The 12,687-nt window shown below is 39.5% G+C and overlaps 1 protein-coding gene across 2 annotated transcripts in view; it reads right to left on the bottom strand.

Moving 5' to 3' along the window:
* Window positions 1–12,687, bottom strand: part of LOC102785397 (inactive dipeptidyl peptidase 10-like) — a 112,017-nt gene that overhangs the window by 49,540 nt on the left and 49,790 nt on the right. For both annotated transcript variants that reach the window (XM_087835833.1, XM_087835834.1), the window contains exons 2-3: window positions 9,046–9,160; window positions 8,777–8,872 (exon numbers count right to left, since the gene is read on the bottom strand). In XM_087835833.1, coding sequence (XP_087691959.1) covers window positions 8,777–8,872; window positions 9,046–9,160 — 211 coding nt within the window. The remainder of the gene's footprint in view (window positions 1–8,776; window positions 8,873–9,045; window positions 9,161–12,687) is intronic.

The following is a 12,687-nucleotide window of genomic DNA, read 5'->3' on the forward strand; positions in this document are numbered from 1 at the left end:
CAGCCCATTATGAAAAGCCACAGGCCACAAGACTAGCCATTAGTATTATCTCTCTGTGGAAGGGAAGGACACAGCAGGAGGTGAATCTGTGTTTCACAGCCAGAGCAGGAGGACCGTCTCTCACCGTCCCCCTCCACCTCTGTCCTTCTGTCTGTCTTTCTTCCTCTCACCTTCTGTCACTCTCAGCAAGTCTCCGGAAAGGTGTTATGGGTGTATTTAGTTATCTAATTTACCACAAATGCAATAATTTAGCTATCACATTGCCAGAGTCCCTCCTCTTTAGCTCTGCCATCTATAGCTGCTATTTACATTCTGCTTCTTCTTTGGTTTTTCTTTTTTTTCATTCTCCAAGCCTGGATACAAACACAATCTGTCACTCTGTCACGGAGCCAGTTAAACAACGCAAGCCTTTGAGATTGTCCACATTTAGACTTGAACAGGAGCTCAAGGATGTGGAGGGATGCAATGACACAACACAGCCCTCGACCGCAGATCAAGGTTGTGCTGTAGCGCGGGCCGAGTCTTATGCAACACGGGTGAAAAATGTAATGAGGAGGCGGTGTCGACGTGGCCCGGGGAAAGATTGAAGAGGAGAAGAGTCAGTGAACTCAGGTGGTGGGGGTGATGCAATGTTTGAGAGCTGTGAATTGGCTTTTATTATCCTCAGTGACAGATATTTTTCTCCCACATACACACACTGAGAGTTTGACTCAAGGACACTTTAACACAAATGTCACAATTAGTAACAGACCAGCTGAGCTGCAGCTGCGACAAAAACCGCCACAAAACACAAAACAACAATCAGCCGGATTTGAACCCTATTGTCTATTTGTCTGTGTCACTTTGACTCCATTCGACTATCTGCTGCCATGCTGACATTTACCAAAAGCATGACTATAAAGCATTTCACTCAAGTCATTTTACCACACTCTTTATATGCCTTCATGTCATTTGGCCACCACAGTGTGTCACAGATCACAGATACAGAGTCATATGAAAAAGAAAGTTTTCACAGGACTCAACACCGTCGTGTGAAAACTCTTTTCGCATCGCAGTGTCCATTTGTTGTGTAACTGGGGCAAACTTTCTTTGATAAATTTATTAAAACTTACAAGTAAAATGCTCAAGTTCACCACTCCACCTTTGCTATTCACCATCTCTATTTTGTTTTTGTTAAACAAACAATATTACTTTTAATTTTAAAGAAATATGTTCTTGGTTATTTAAAGGTAAAGTAAGTCATTGTTTAAGTATTTAATAGAAAACAAGAATGCTGTACTCGTCAGTTTACATTGATTAATGTGTAATTACATCTTCCAACAAACTGATTCGTTCTCATAAACTTTAATCCATTAAAAACACACAGGAGCAGAGAGAGAGCTATGACCATTTAACATTGGTACATGTATATTTTCATCATCTCCTTTCTCCTAACCTCATCTTTTCTGAACTGAAGGTCAGGGCTCTAACATGCAAAAACGGGCATACATATGCCATTGTGGTTTAAAAAACCCAACCTGGATCCAACACTGCTTCAACAATTTAGACCTATCTCCATTTATGTCAAAACTCTTTGAGAAGGCAGTTGCTATCCACCTTACAGCATACTTGGTGAAACACAACATCTATGACCGTTTCCAATCTGGTTTTTGTAAATTGCATTCCACTGAGACACCGCTACTAAAAGTCACTAATGATATTATGATGTCAGCAGACTCCGGAGAATACACAGTCCTAGTCTTGTTAGACCTCACCTCAGCCTTTGATACAGTTAATCATACAATCCTTATAAACAGATTGAGAGACCTGGTTGGGATGTCTGGCTCTGTTCTAGACTGTTTTTCATCTTATATATCTGAAAGGAGTTTTAGTGTGTCTGCAAACCAGATCATGTCGGAATCTACAGAGTTGTGTGGAGTTCCTCGGGGCTCCGTGCTGGGACCTATTCTGTTTTTAATATACATTCTTCCTTTAAGCCAGATAATACAGCAGTTTCCTGAAGTGTCTTATCATCTTTTTGTTGACAATATTCGGCTATACTATTCATTTAAGCCTTCTGAAGTTCATAAGCTCTCCAATCTGATTGACTGTTTAACCAACATTAAACAATGGTTAAACAATAATTGCTTACAGCTAAACCCGGCCAAAACAGAAACTTTGATTATTGCACCAGACAGTACAATACCTGATATTAAACATCGACTGGATGATTTAGGTTTCTCACAGAAACATAACCTTAGAAACCTAGGCATTATTTTTGATGAAGCTTTTTCTTTGGAGGGACATTTAAATCAGATAGTAAGAACCTGCTTTTTTCACTTGAGGAACATTTCAAAACTTAGATCCATCATGTCAATAAGTGATCTCGAGATGATAATACATGCTTTTGTCTCTACAAGACTCGACTACTGTGACAGCCTGTTTACTTGTCTAAACAAGAAAGGGCTGGCTCATCTACAAGTTGTTCAAAACTCTGCAGCGAGGCTACTGACCCGCCTGATCAAGGGAGCCCAATTGGATTTAGGATCTATTTTAAAATTCTAGTTTTAACTTTTAGAGCATTACAGGGACATATCTCAAAAAACTTTTAATTAGACCCGGGTTTTTATGATGTATTTATAACTGTATTGTGGGGTTTTTGCCTTTCTTGTAAAGCACTTTGTGACAGATGTCTGTGAAAGGTGCTATATAAATAAACTTTACTTACTTACTTATTTGTTCCTAACACTAAGACCAAGCCGCTGAAAAAAACAACAACAGTTGGTTATCAGCTAACCTTATGTCAACAAAAGTTATGCTCAAGTGTCCTAAAAGTCAAACTTTCCCTCAGATAAACAGTTTGATTACATTATCACATCATATGAGAGTTACTTCTCTAAGTGTCTAAGCTCAACAATGTTTCATCCATTTAAAAGACAGTTTCACAAACGTGGCTAACAGCAGCTAACATGAGCTAACAGAGGCTAAGACCAGCTAACAGACATTAACACCAGCTAACACAGGCTAACAGCAATAGAAGCCAAAGACATTACAGACAGAAAAGTTCTTTCAACAACTCTTAGTACCAGTTTTACAATTAGTAAAAGTCAAAACTGTCTTGAGGTTTATTCGTATTTGATTCCTTATGGTGACGATGTCACCCTGCTACACTTTGATGACCTCATCATGAGGATCAGGAAATAAGGCCATTTAAATTCCTCTTGTACACGCAAAGTATCTGATTCCTAGACGTGTAAAAATATCTGTATTTTTAACATCATGTGTTCATGAACAGTGATTACCTTCTGTGACTTTTTCTGGCTTTTTTACAGTTACAGTCATTATTATTCCTCAACCATAGTTTGTCACAGGGGTTGTGGATGTTTATGTTGAGTCACTGCAGGCTGTTGAGCTCTAACACAGAGAAGCCATCTGCATTTGAATATGCAGGTCAGCAGGAGTCACTCCAGCTAGCTTATGTGTTTATACAGTGACAGGCATATAAAAATAAATAAATAAATCAGGGACTCAATAAAAAAACAAAAGAACAACCTTTGGCTCTAAAAAGTGATTCACAAAGTATGAAAATGGTGAAAGTTAGAGACGCTTGAGGCAGTTTGATGTCAATAAATGAACCAGAGGTTTGTCAAACAGAGAGGCAAAAAGTATTAAAACTAAACTAATTATCATGAAAAGTGAGTAAGTGTTTTTATGAAACAATAACAGACCCCATCTGCTCACTGACAAATGTTTGGAGTCTGTAATGAAACCTCAGGTGGAGAGATTCTCATTTCCAGCTAATGCACTTCCCACAGTGCTCTGAACTTTTTACCCACGGCTCTCTCAATGCGGTTTTTCTCCCCCAGTGGGAGGAAAGTGTCCATCCTGTGGTTAGCTGAATTTATCTGGAAAATACTTTATTAAATGCTCATCAGCTCACCAATCCACTCTAACCAGCTCTGAAGAGAAGAACAGAAGTTTGCTTTGGATTTCAAGTTTAGAAAAATGTAATTGTCTTGGTTAGATAAAAACAGGAAAGTTTATTAATTAACCATTATATTTCTCTAGCCTTCAAGCAGGCCTATCTGACTCATTTACATCCCCATCTATTAATTCCTGGGCTCTGCCAGAGTAGCTTTGCATGAATCAAAGTCCAAAATAATCTTTATTTATCTTGCATTGGGCCCTGGTGCCACATCTCAAGTTTGGTTTGTGTCTCAAATAAACAATTGCAGCTGTCTAACCTCCCTTTAAGCCAACGTTCTTGTGATTGGCTGCCTCTTAGAAACAAGTAGTTGGGTGGAGCTAAGGGATATCTGCTCTCAATGACATCATACTCCGCTAAGAGTAGAAAAAATGGACTTTAAAAATGTCTGAGACCTAAGCTTTTGGCTCGCAGCAATTGTACATGTTTACAATTATAATTGCTGTGAATATTCAGTAAATATATACATACATCAGTATTTATATGACAATAAATGAGGAAAAGCATAATAGCGTAATGTTGTTTAAAGCTGAGCATTTTATGAATATAAATGAAGATGGTCTGGTTTGTTTTCTTTATTCACAACCAGCTACAGCAACACATTATATTGACTGCAGGTGGAGTTTGTGCTCATAGAAAAACCTAAAGAAACTCACCTGTATGTTACCTGCTCAGTACAAAACAGCAAGCAGACCCAGTTAGAGACGAGCTGATGAGCACAGTGGTGGACTAGCTGGTCAGCAGTTACACATCAACATATTTCCCTCAAAAGCTGGTGGGGACCAAAAATAGATGAAGAACAGAGTACCCAGGACAAAGCTACAGCAGCATTTATATTTCCCTACAAAACATATTTAGGAAAACATATCGTGGCTGTGCAAACTCTTTTACCCAATGCAAGTATAAATGTTATTTTAAATTAAATATCATTATCGTGTATTTGTATTTATTTTAAATCAGCTGTTTATTGATTTAGTCTTTTAATCTTTTAATGTAATATTTAACAGTCATATAAGAAGTCATATTAATTAAGAGTAGTTTTAATTAATTTTTTTAATTTAATTTTAATTAGTGGTTGCAGCACGGCGAGCAGTGACCGCGAGGATAAACTTCCTGCCACAGCAACCCTGAACTGGTTAAGCGTAACAGGATGGATGTTTAAATTATTAAACTTTTTGATTTTTTTTAAATAAAGGAACACATGAGGAATAAACAGGGGAAATATAAATAATGTTTTCTGTAACTAACCTGTGCTTCTAACATTTAATTCTATCTTCAATTAAAATGAAATCTAAATGAAGTCTTTTAATATTCCAGACACCCAGCTTTAAAACATTTACTTTAAAGATGATCTTTGTCTCAGTGACAGACGGGAAATTGTGCACCAAATAAAACTGTGTAAAGTTTTCTACACGAGCAGCTGTTCTTGAAACTGAAGAACTGATTTTTTTTCTTTCAAAAGATAAAAATACTAAAGACACCTCATCAGGCCTCTCGAACTGACACACAGACTTCACCTCTGTGCTGTTTGCACAGTTTTACTCGCCTACACTGCATTACATGTCGCTTTCCTCACACATTGTCCTCACCTCCTCCATCCTGAGCTACATCATCTTCACCTCACTCTGCAGGGGCCACGACTCGTGACCTTGGGTCACAATTAAAATGTAACTATACTCCGCTGCATCAAAGACAGATATTGGCAGCAATACTTTTGTTTTTCTTTCCAAAAATAAAGGCACATAAAAAGTTAGTGCTATTGTAGCTAGGATTGCTCCATTATCTCATTACATAAAACTGATTAAAAATCCATCATGGCGGACGTTTGGAGATATAAATATGTGTTTATTTCAAAACCAAGTGTACCTAAATAATGCATGCAAATGTTTCATTTTTATTTCTTAACATATGAAAGTTAGTTGTTGCAATGGAAATCGATGGTCACAAAGGTCTATGATTCCAGTGAAAGGAGATCTAGATGAAAATAATTTAAAGTGCTGGTAAACAAACATGAGGAGGCAGCTAACGAAAATCAGGTGGCTATTTGCACAAGGCTTCAGTATTAGCTTATGAAGTACTATGTGTTCTTGGACTAAGACTACATCAAAACTAACAAGATGTAACCTCCAGGCCTGAAATATGAAACCAATGGCCATTCTTCCTGACAGCCAACGTGAAGTGACTCTTCCTCCTCAGGTTATAAGGAAGTCAAATAAGAAAATGACTCTACTTTCCACTTTACTGATGAGTTTACGGTCCAACTAATCTAGAATAAAACACATGATAAATCAGGATAAATCAGCAGATAAAAAGTCGGGCGGCACAGTGGTTAGCGTGCACAGAGGACTGAATTCCTTTGAAATGGCTCAGGACGGGATCAGGTCTGTGACCACTTCTAGTTACTGTAGGTGCCATCTTTAAAGCGACTTTGGTGCCTCAGGTTGGTGGTAAAACACCACAACTGATCAGCCCCTGTCAGTTTGTGATTAAATGGCATCAAGTTGACAACTACATGCAGTTCTTTGTGATAATATGGTGATAAACAGCGATAAATTGGCAAAAATTTACATCAATTGTTTACATTCAGAGTCCTGGAAGAAACTCAAAGATCTGAAACTGCGACATAGTTGCTGCAGGACAGCAGTTTGACTGCAACCTTACTTTGATGTAGGATAAAAAGCAGAAAACCAGTGGAGTCCTCTTTCGCAAAGAGACGAGACATAGATGAGTTGCGCTTATTAGCACAGACTGACTCGGATTGACTGCAACATGTTGACGTTTGCCTACACTTACAAATTAAACAGCAATTGTTTGCAAACCTTCTCCAGTCTGAGTGATTACAGTCAGTCCAAGAGAGACCATGATGGTTCGAAGACAGGTTGCCTCCCCTTAGACAATTTTGAGTTATCACCGAGAGCTTGAGGATGTCACATGCTGCATGCTCAACCTCTAGGCAACCAGCTGGTTGGCACAAGTACTTGCAATCAGTTGCGAAAAAGGAAATAAATGAATGTGAACACAATTTTTTTGGTCTTTCTCTCAAGTTGTCATTCAACAGGCTGTCATCGTGTTTTCACTCTTGTCAGACTGAACCACGAGTAAACTGTGTTTCTCTGTCTATAACATACATCAGGTGTTATTCTCTCCTGATATTATCCATACATCAGACAAGGAGGGGAAGTTAATTGTCACCTTTCTTGGTCAGTAGGAGCTATAGAATTCAATTTCACTTTTTATATACAGAAAAAAATGGCCAGAGCTTGAAAAAAGCACAATCTAGTAAATGTACTATTGTTACTTAATTACAGCTAGAAGTAACTCTGATTTACCTTTGCTACTTTTGCTTGTTAGGGACAAATATTTAGGGCTTCCAGAGTGATCCCAAATCACATCAGGAAGTGAGATTTCACATTTGATGACCTTCCCACTCTGAAGAACAGCATTTACTTTATTTACCTTAATGTCCTTTGGAGTTTGGTCACTTTTGTCTCCAAACAAAAAAAACAAACAAACAAAAAAACAAACATGATGGAAGAAATGTCGAATGGGTGGCAGCACTAGGGCTGGGCGATATATCGAGTTTTTTAAAAATATCGATATATTTTCATACGAGATATAAGATGTGACAATATCCTTTATATCGATATAGTCTATGTTACGTTCTAATTATAGTTGTGGAGCCACAAGTTTGCCTCTCTTTCGTCCACTTTTGTCTTTACGAAACGTTACTCAGCCTCGCCCCTCCTTCACTGAACACAACTCCCCCTCCCTTCCCCATCGCTTCACCTGCAGGCAGCGACAAGATGGACACAGCAAATCTCCGTTAACGAGTTACCGCGGATCACCCCGTGCGTGGGGCTGGACGGCGTCAACGTGTTAACGAGAAACCACGCTAACGAGCTAACCACGCTAACGCCATGCAGCCCCTCTGGGCTGCACAGCCTAAAATCCTTTCATTCTCTCAAAAGTTGACAGCGCACCTTATGTATGAATTCTGGTTGTGCTTGATGGCTGCGAACCGATTTTATGTGGTACACAGCGCTCAGCAATCTGTCAAAAAATGTTTTAGTTCGACTTTGGTAAGCTACGGTGCTTCACCGGTTGATGGATTGTCAGAGAATTACGGCTACCGAGGAGCCTCGGAGTAATACGTACTGTGCTTCAACGTAATATTACCCTACTGTGTATAAGGACCATAAATGGCACCTGTTAAGAGACGTGGTTATGAAGAGGATTTCAAACTCAATGCTGTCAGTCACACAGTAGAAGTTGGGAACAGAGCAGCTGTGAAATCTGTCTTTGTTACTATGCTCTGTGTCTTTTAGTTTACATTTTGACTGCACAGTTGTGAGCTCTTTGTTATGCACAAAAACAACATAGTTTTCTTTTATTTATGGAGCATTATTATTTAATAAATGCTCATAATTTATTTTTGAGTAGTTTTTTTCATATACATCTACGCTGTATGTTAATAAAAGTGCCTGTGTGACATCTGGGACACAGCTTTGACTAAGAACTCTCTTTTTGTTCTTACTTTATGGCTTTAAAAAAATATGAGATATATATCTTATATCGCCACCCAGCTAAAAAATATCGAGATATGAATTTTGGGTCATATCGCCCAGCCCTAGGCAGCACATTAAGTCCATCTTTTATATACAATGTGAGTTTTACCTTTCCTTCTCTTTCTGTAAAAGGAGACTTAAATGCTGCTACTCTGTGCAGGATTAAAACCTCAGACTCGAAATATTCAGCAACACACATGTTTGTGTGAGGATTTTTGTGGGGGTTTTTTTTCAAGTAAACACTCACCGCTAATCCACTTGGCCTCGGGGTCATGAATGCTGAACTCTGGTTTGTAAAGATCTGCCACAGTCAGCCTGGACTTGCTGCTGCCGGGAAGTTCAACTGGAAAACAAATAAATGGGTGAACTCCAGGTTACAGTGAGAGATTCATCCAACGAAGAGCTGCAGATTATAAGTGTCTTATAAAGCATATTCATGTACTTCTGACAAACACATATTTGCATGGTTTAGAAAGCTAGACACATCATCCTGTCTCTCTCCACAGGCTGACATACCGGGTGTGAGGACGACCACAGACATGGTGATGAGCGAGCAGACCACCACGATCACCAGCAAAGAGATGGCAATGCCCTTCCAGTTCCTCTGCGGAGGGCTGACGTCCACATACTCCTGCAAACACAGAAAGTCAGAAACAAACACTAATCATCAGAAACTGTGACTCCACGTGTGAGTCACTCGAACACTGCGAGAATTCATCTGCAGCCCTAACAGCCTCTACGCTCGCTGTGGGATTTTGCTCTCATTCAGTCAGAAGTGATGCTGTTTAATGCGGTCCAGCTTGCACTTTATCCCAGAGGTGTTGCATGTGGCTGAGTTTGAATTTATGTGTAATTTCTTCCAGACCAAACTAGGAAAACTTTTTTTTACATGGCGCTGACAATAAAATATCATCCCAGTACTGACCTATAAAGAAATGGGCTCTGCAAGACCTGTGAAGGTGTCTTATGACATCTGGCACCAGCTGGCAGCTCACTGTGAGTTGGAGGTGCTGTGGACCAGTTAGGGATTTGCCCTGAAGCTCCCCACAAGCCTCAACCACACACACAACTCTTAACTTAATACAGTTACTTTTGATCATTCTGAAAAATGGGATACTTTGTATAAAAATGGCTGTAATTCCTAAACAGTTAATTCAAAAGTGTTGTTAAACCACTTAAATTAAAGCTGAAGGTTTCCACGTCAGTGTACAGAAGGAAAACTACAAAAATTGTACCTTTCTCCAGCAAAATATAGTTTGATGCTTCATTTTAATTACATTTTATTTATATAGCGACACATTACAACAACAGTTAGCTCAAGGTGCTTTAAATCGTAAGGTGAAGACTCTACAATAATACAGAGAAAATAGAAAAACCCCACCAATTAGACGAGCCCCTATCAGCAAGCTCTTTGGTGACAGTGGGAAGGAAAAACTCCCTTTTAACAGGAATACACCTCCGGCAGAGCCAGGCTCAGGGAGGCACAGCCATCTGCCACTGGTGGGGGGTGAGGAAAGGAAGACAGGACAAAGAAACCTTGGCCATTTCACTCTAACTAAATGATGGACAGACTCCTGCATTAAAGGAATATTGTGGCTCTGCTGTAATCTGTGGTCTCTTTCAAAATGAGAGAGGAAATAAAGGCTGACTGAATTTGATGCTGTGGCCTTCACACTGAACATCTACAGGACGTTTGGGACTGAGATGCTTGAGCGTGCTCCAACCACCATCATAAAAAGATCAAACATAGCAGAGAGAGACTGCATAGGGTTAAAAATCATGTATGAACTGAGCCCCTGGGTCCAGATTACTGTGTGATACTTGCTGTAGAGCATTAACAATACATCTCCAGGTTTCAATTACATTTTAATTTAATATGAATTTGTGAAGTTAACACAAAATGTCCATGTGACAAAGTGGCTAGGAGAGAAGTCATTTGCCATTTGTCACTTGTGTATGTTGTTATTCTGTGTTCTGTTATCTTATAGTTTATCATAATGCTTTAATGTAAACACAGCACATGTAGCCTTGGCTCTACATACTATCCCGGGTCTGTTTGTGGTAGCATTGGTTATATTCATTTCATCTGTGCAAATGTACTTAAAGCTAAATGTCACTTCGTCATTAATTGATTTGAATCTTTCATTTGTTTATGTAGTTTGGTTATACTTACCATTGTGTGTTCCTCTGGACAGGTCCTATGTGTAAAACGGGTATGTGGGAATGGCCGCCCCAGTACTTCCTGATTTTATAGGATATGTCACTGATCATGTCAATTGGGTGTAACCAAATGAAGGGGTGTTTCTTTTGTGTAAAATTGTTTATTTCGTTTAAAATAACCTCATGAGTCTGTAAGTGAAGAGATTGACTTTTCAAATTGTTTAGTTGGGTGAATGAGTTTGTTAAGTGGAAAAATTATTTTATTCCTGTTTCTTTGGACTAGACTGTGTTATTTAGTCTACCCTGTTTTCCCAATGGTGGAGGTTAATGAGATCCAGGTGTGAGTAGAATTTTATATAAAGCAGGTGAGGTTTTGACTGAGAGGTTCTTATGTTTCTGTGAAATAATTGTTGAAAGGCGACGCCAGAAAATAAAGAATACTTAAAAGAAACTTGAACAGTCTGCAGATGCTGTCTTCCTATCACCTTCCATGCTGCTTATGTCACGCTACTTCACAGTCCAGAGCACTGAAGCTGATTTAATGGCTAACTCCTTGTTTTGCTACCTTTGAGCTTGGTACTAGCAGCCAGCTTTCAGATTCTTCTTCTTTTTCTTTTTTTTTTTAAGTTTTTTGAAAGTAAAGCTTAGCCCCCTGAGCATTTCCCACTTTTTGATTTTAACCAGGAAAAAATATATAAGTTCAGTCAGTAACAGCTCCACAACTTTGAGGCCTTAATGAACAGCCTCAGGCTCTATGGATCTGAGACACCTGGGAGAACTTAGAAATACAATAAGTTTCTTTGTCTTCATCACAGGGCCAGAGTGAGATTTGTAAAAGTCCACTGAGCGCTCATGGTGCTGACAAATCCATCACCTGCAACTCCACCAAATCTATCAAAGCTTCGTCCTTTATACAGCTGCACTGTGACTAATACTAGTGTGACGCGTGATGCAGGGCTCCTCCTGTAGTGGAGACTTGGAAATGAAAATCATTTGCACATTCACTGATTCTGTGACTTTTGTGACTGTGTGTTTGAGATCTTCTGCAATGTACGATTTGCAGATGGCGGCAAAAACACAGGATGCAGAGCTGAAGATGAAAAGTGATAAGGATGGACAGGATCAGAAATGAGTATATAGAGGGCAGAGGAAGGATAGTGGATATATTGGGAAAAGAATCCTTAAGACGGAGCTGCCAGGCAGAGGAGTTTGATGGCTCTAGTGAAGCAGGACATGCAGAGGTGGTGTGGCAGAGGTGAGATAAGGTGAGATGGCACCAGATGATCTGCTGTGGCGACCTCTAAGGGCAGAGGTCAATTTAAGAACTTCCAGCTAGGTAACTGAACTTTTTATAAATGAGAAAAATCATGGAAGACAAACTTTGATATTCTTTTTTTTAATCAAAGACATTTAGTTGATTATTCCTTTGTTGTAACAATACTACCTGTCTTTTTATACAGTTGGAAAGCCTGTTTCTTTCCCCTTAAGTTGTGCCACATTTATAAGGAAAATGTAATGTGGGCTGAACCATGAAAAACTTCTTTGCCAATGCCAAACAACTGTATAAAGCACAGAATCAGTTTCTTCCATGAAGAGCTGTCAAAGGACATCAGGGACAAGACTGTAGACCCGCACAAGCCTGGAGTGGGCTACAAGGCCATCAGCAAGAAGGTGAGGTGGTGGATCAGCCCAAAACTACATGGGAGGAGCTCGTTAATGATCTGAAGGCAGCTGAAACCACAGGACCCAAGAACAGCGCTGGTAACAAACTACGCTGTAATGGACTAAAATCTTGCAGTACCATAAGGTCCCCCTGCTTGCCCACAACCACACCAGCAAAGAGTACTCGCGCATGCTGCCCACTCTGTGACCTACCTTCACGCGACCAATAGAAACAAGGCGTACAGCCGGGCTAAGCTCAACCACACAATGAACGAGGATCTTTATGACACAAGTGTACGTGCATATGGTCCAGAGCCCTTGAGTAAATCATTCCAT

The sequence above is a fragment of the Neolamprologus brichardi genome, chromosome 23 (assembly GCF_056152115.1).
Source record: "Neolamprologus brichardi isolate AB-2024 chromosome 23, ASM5615211v1, whole genome shotgun sequence".
NCBI lineage: Eukaryota > Metazoa > Chordata > Actinopteri > Cichliformes > Cichlidae > Neolamprologus > Neolamprologus brichardi.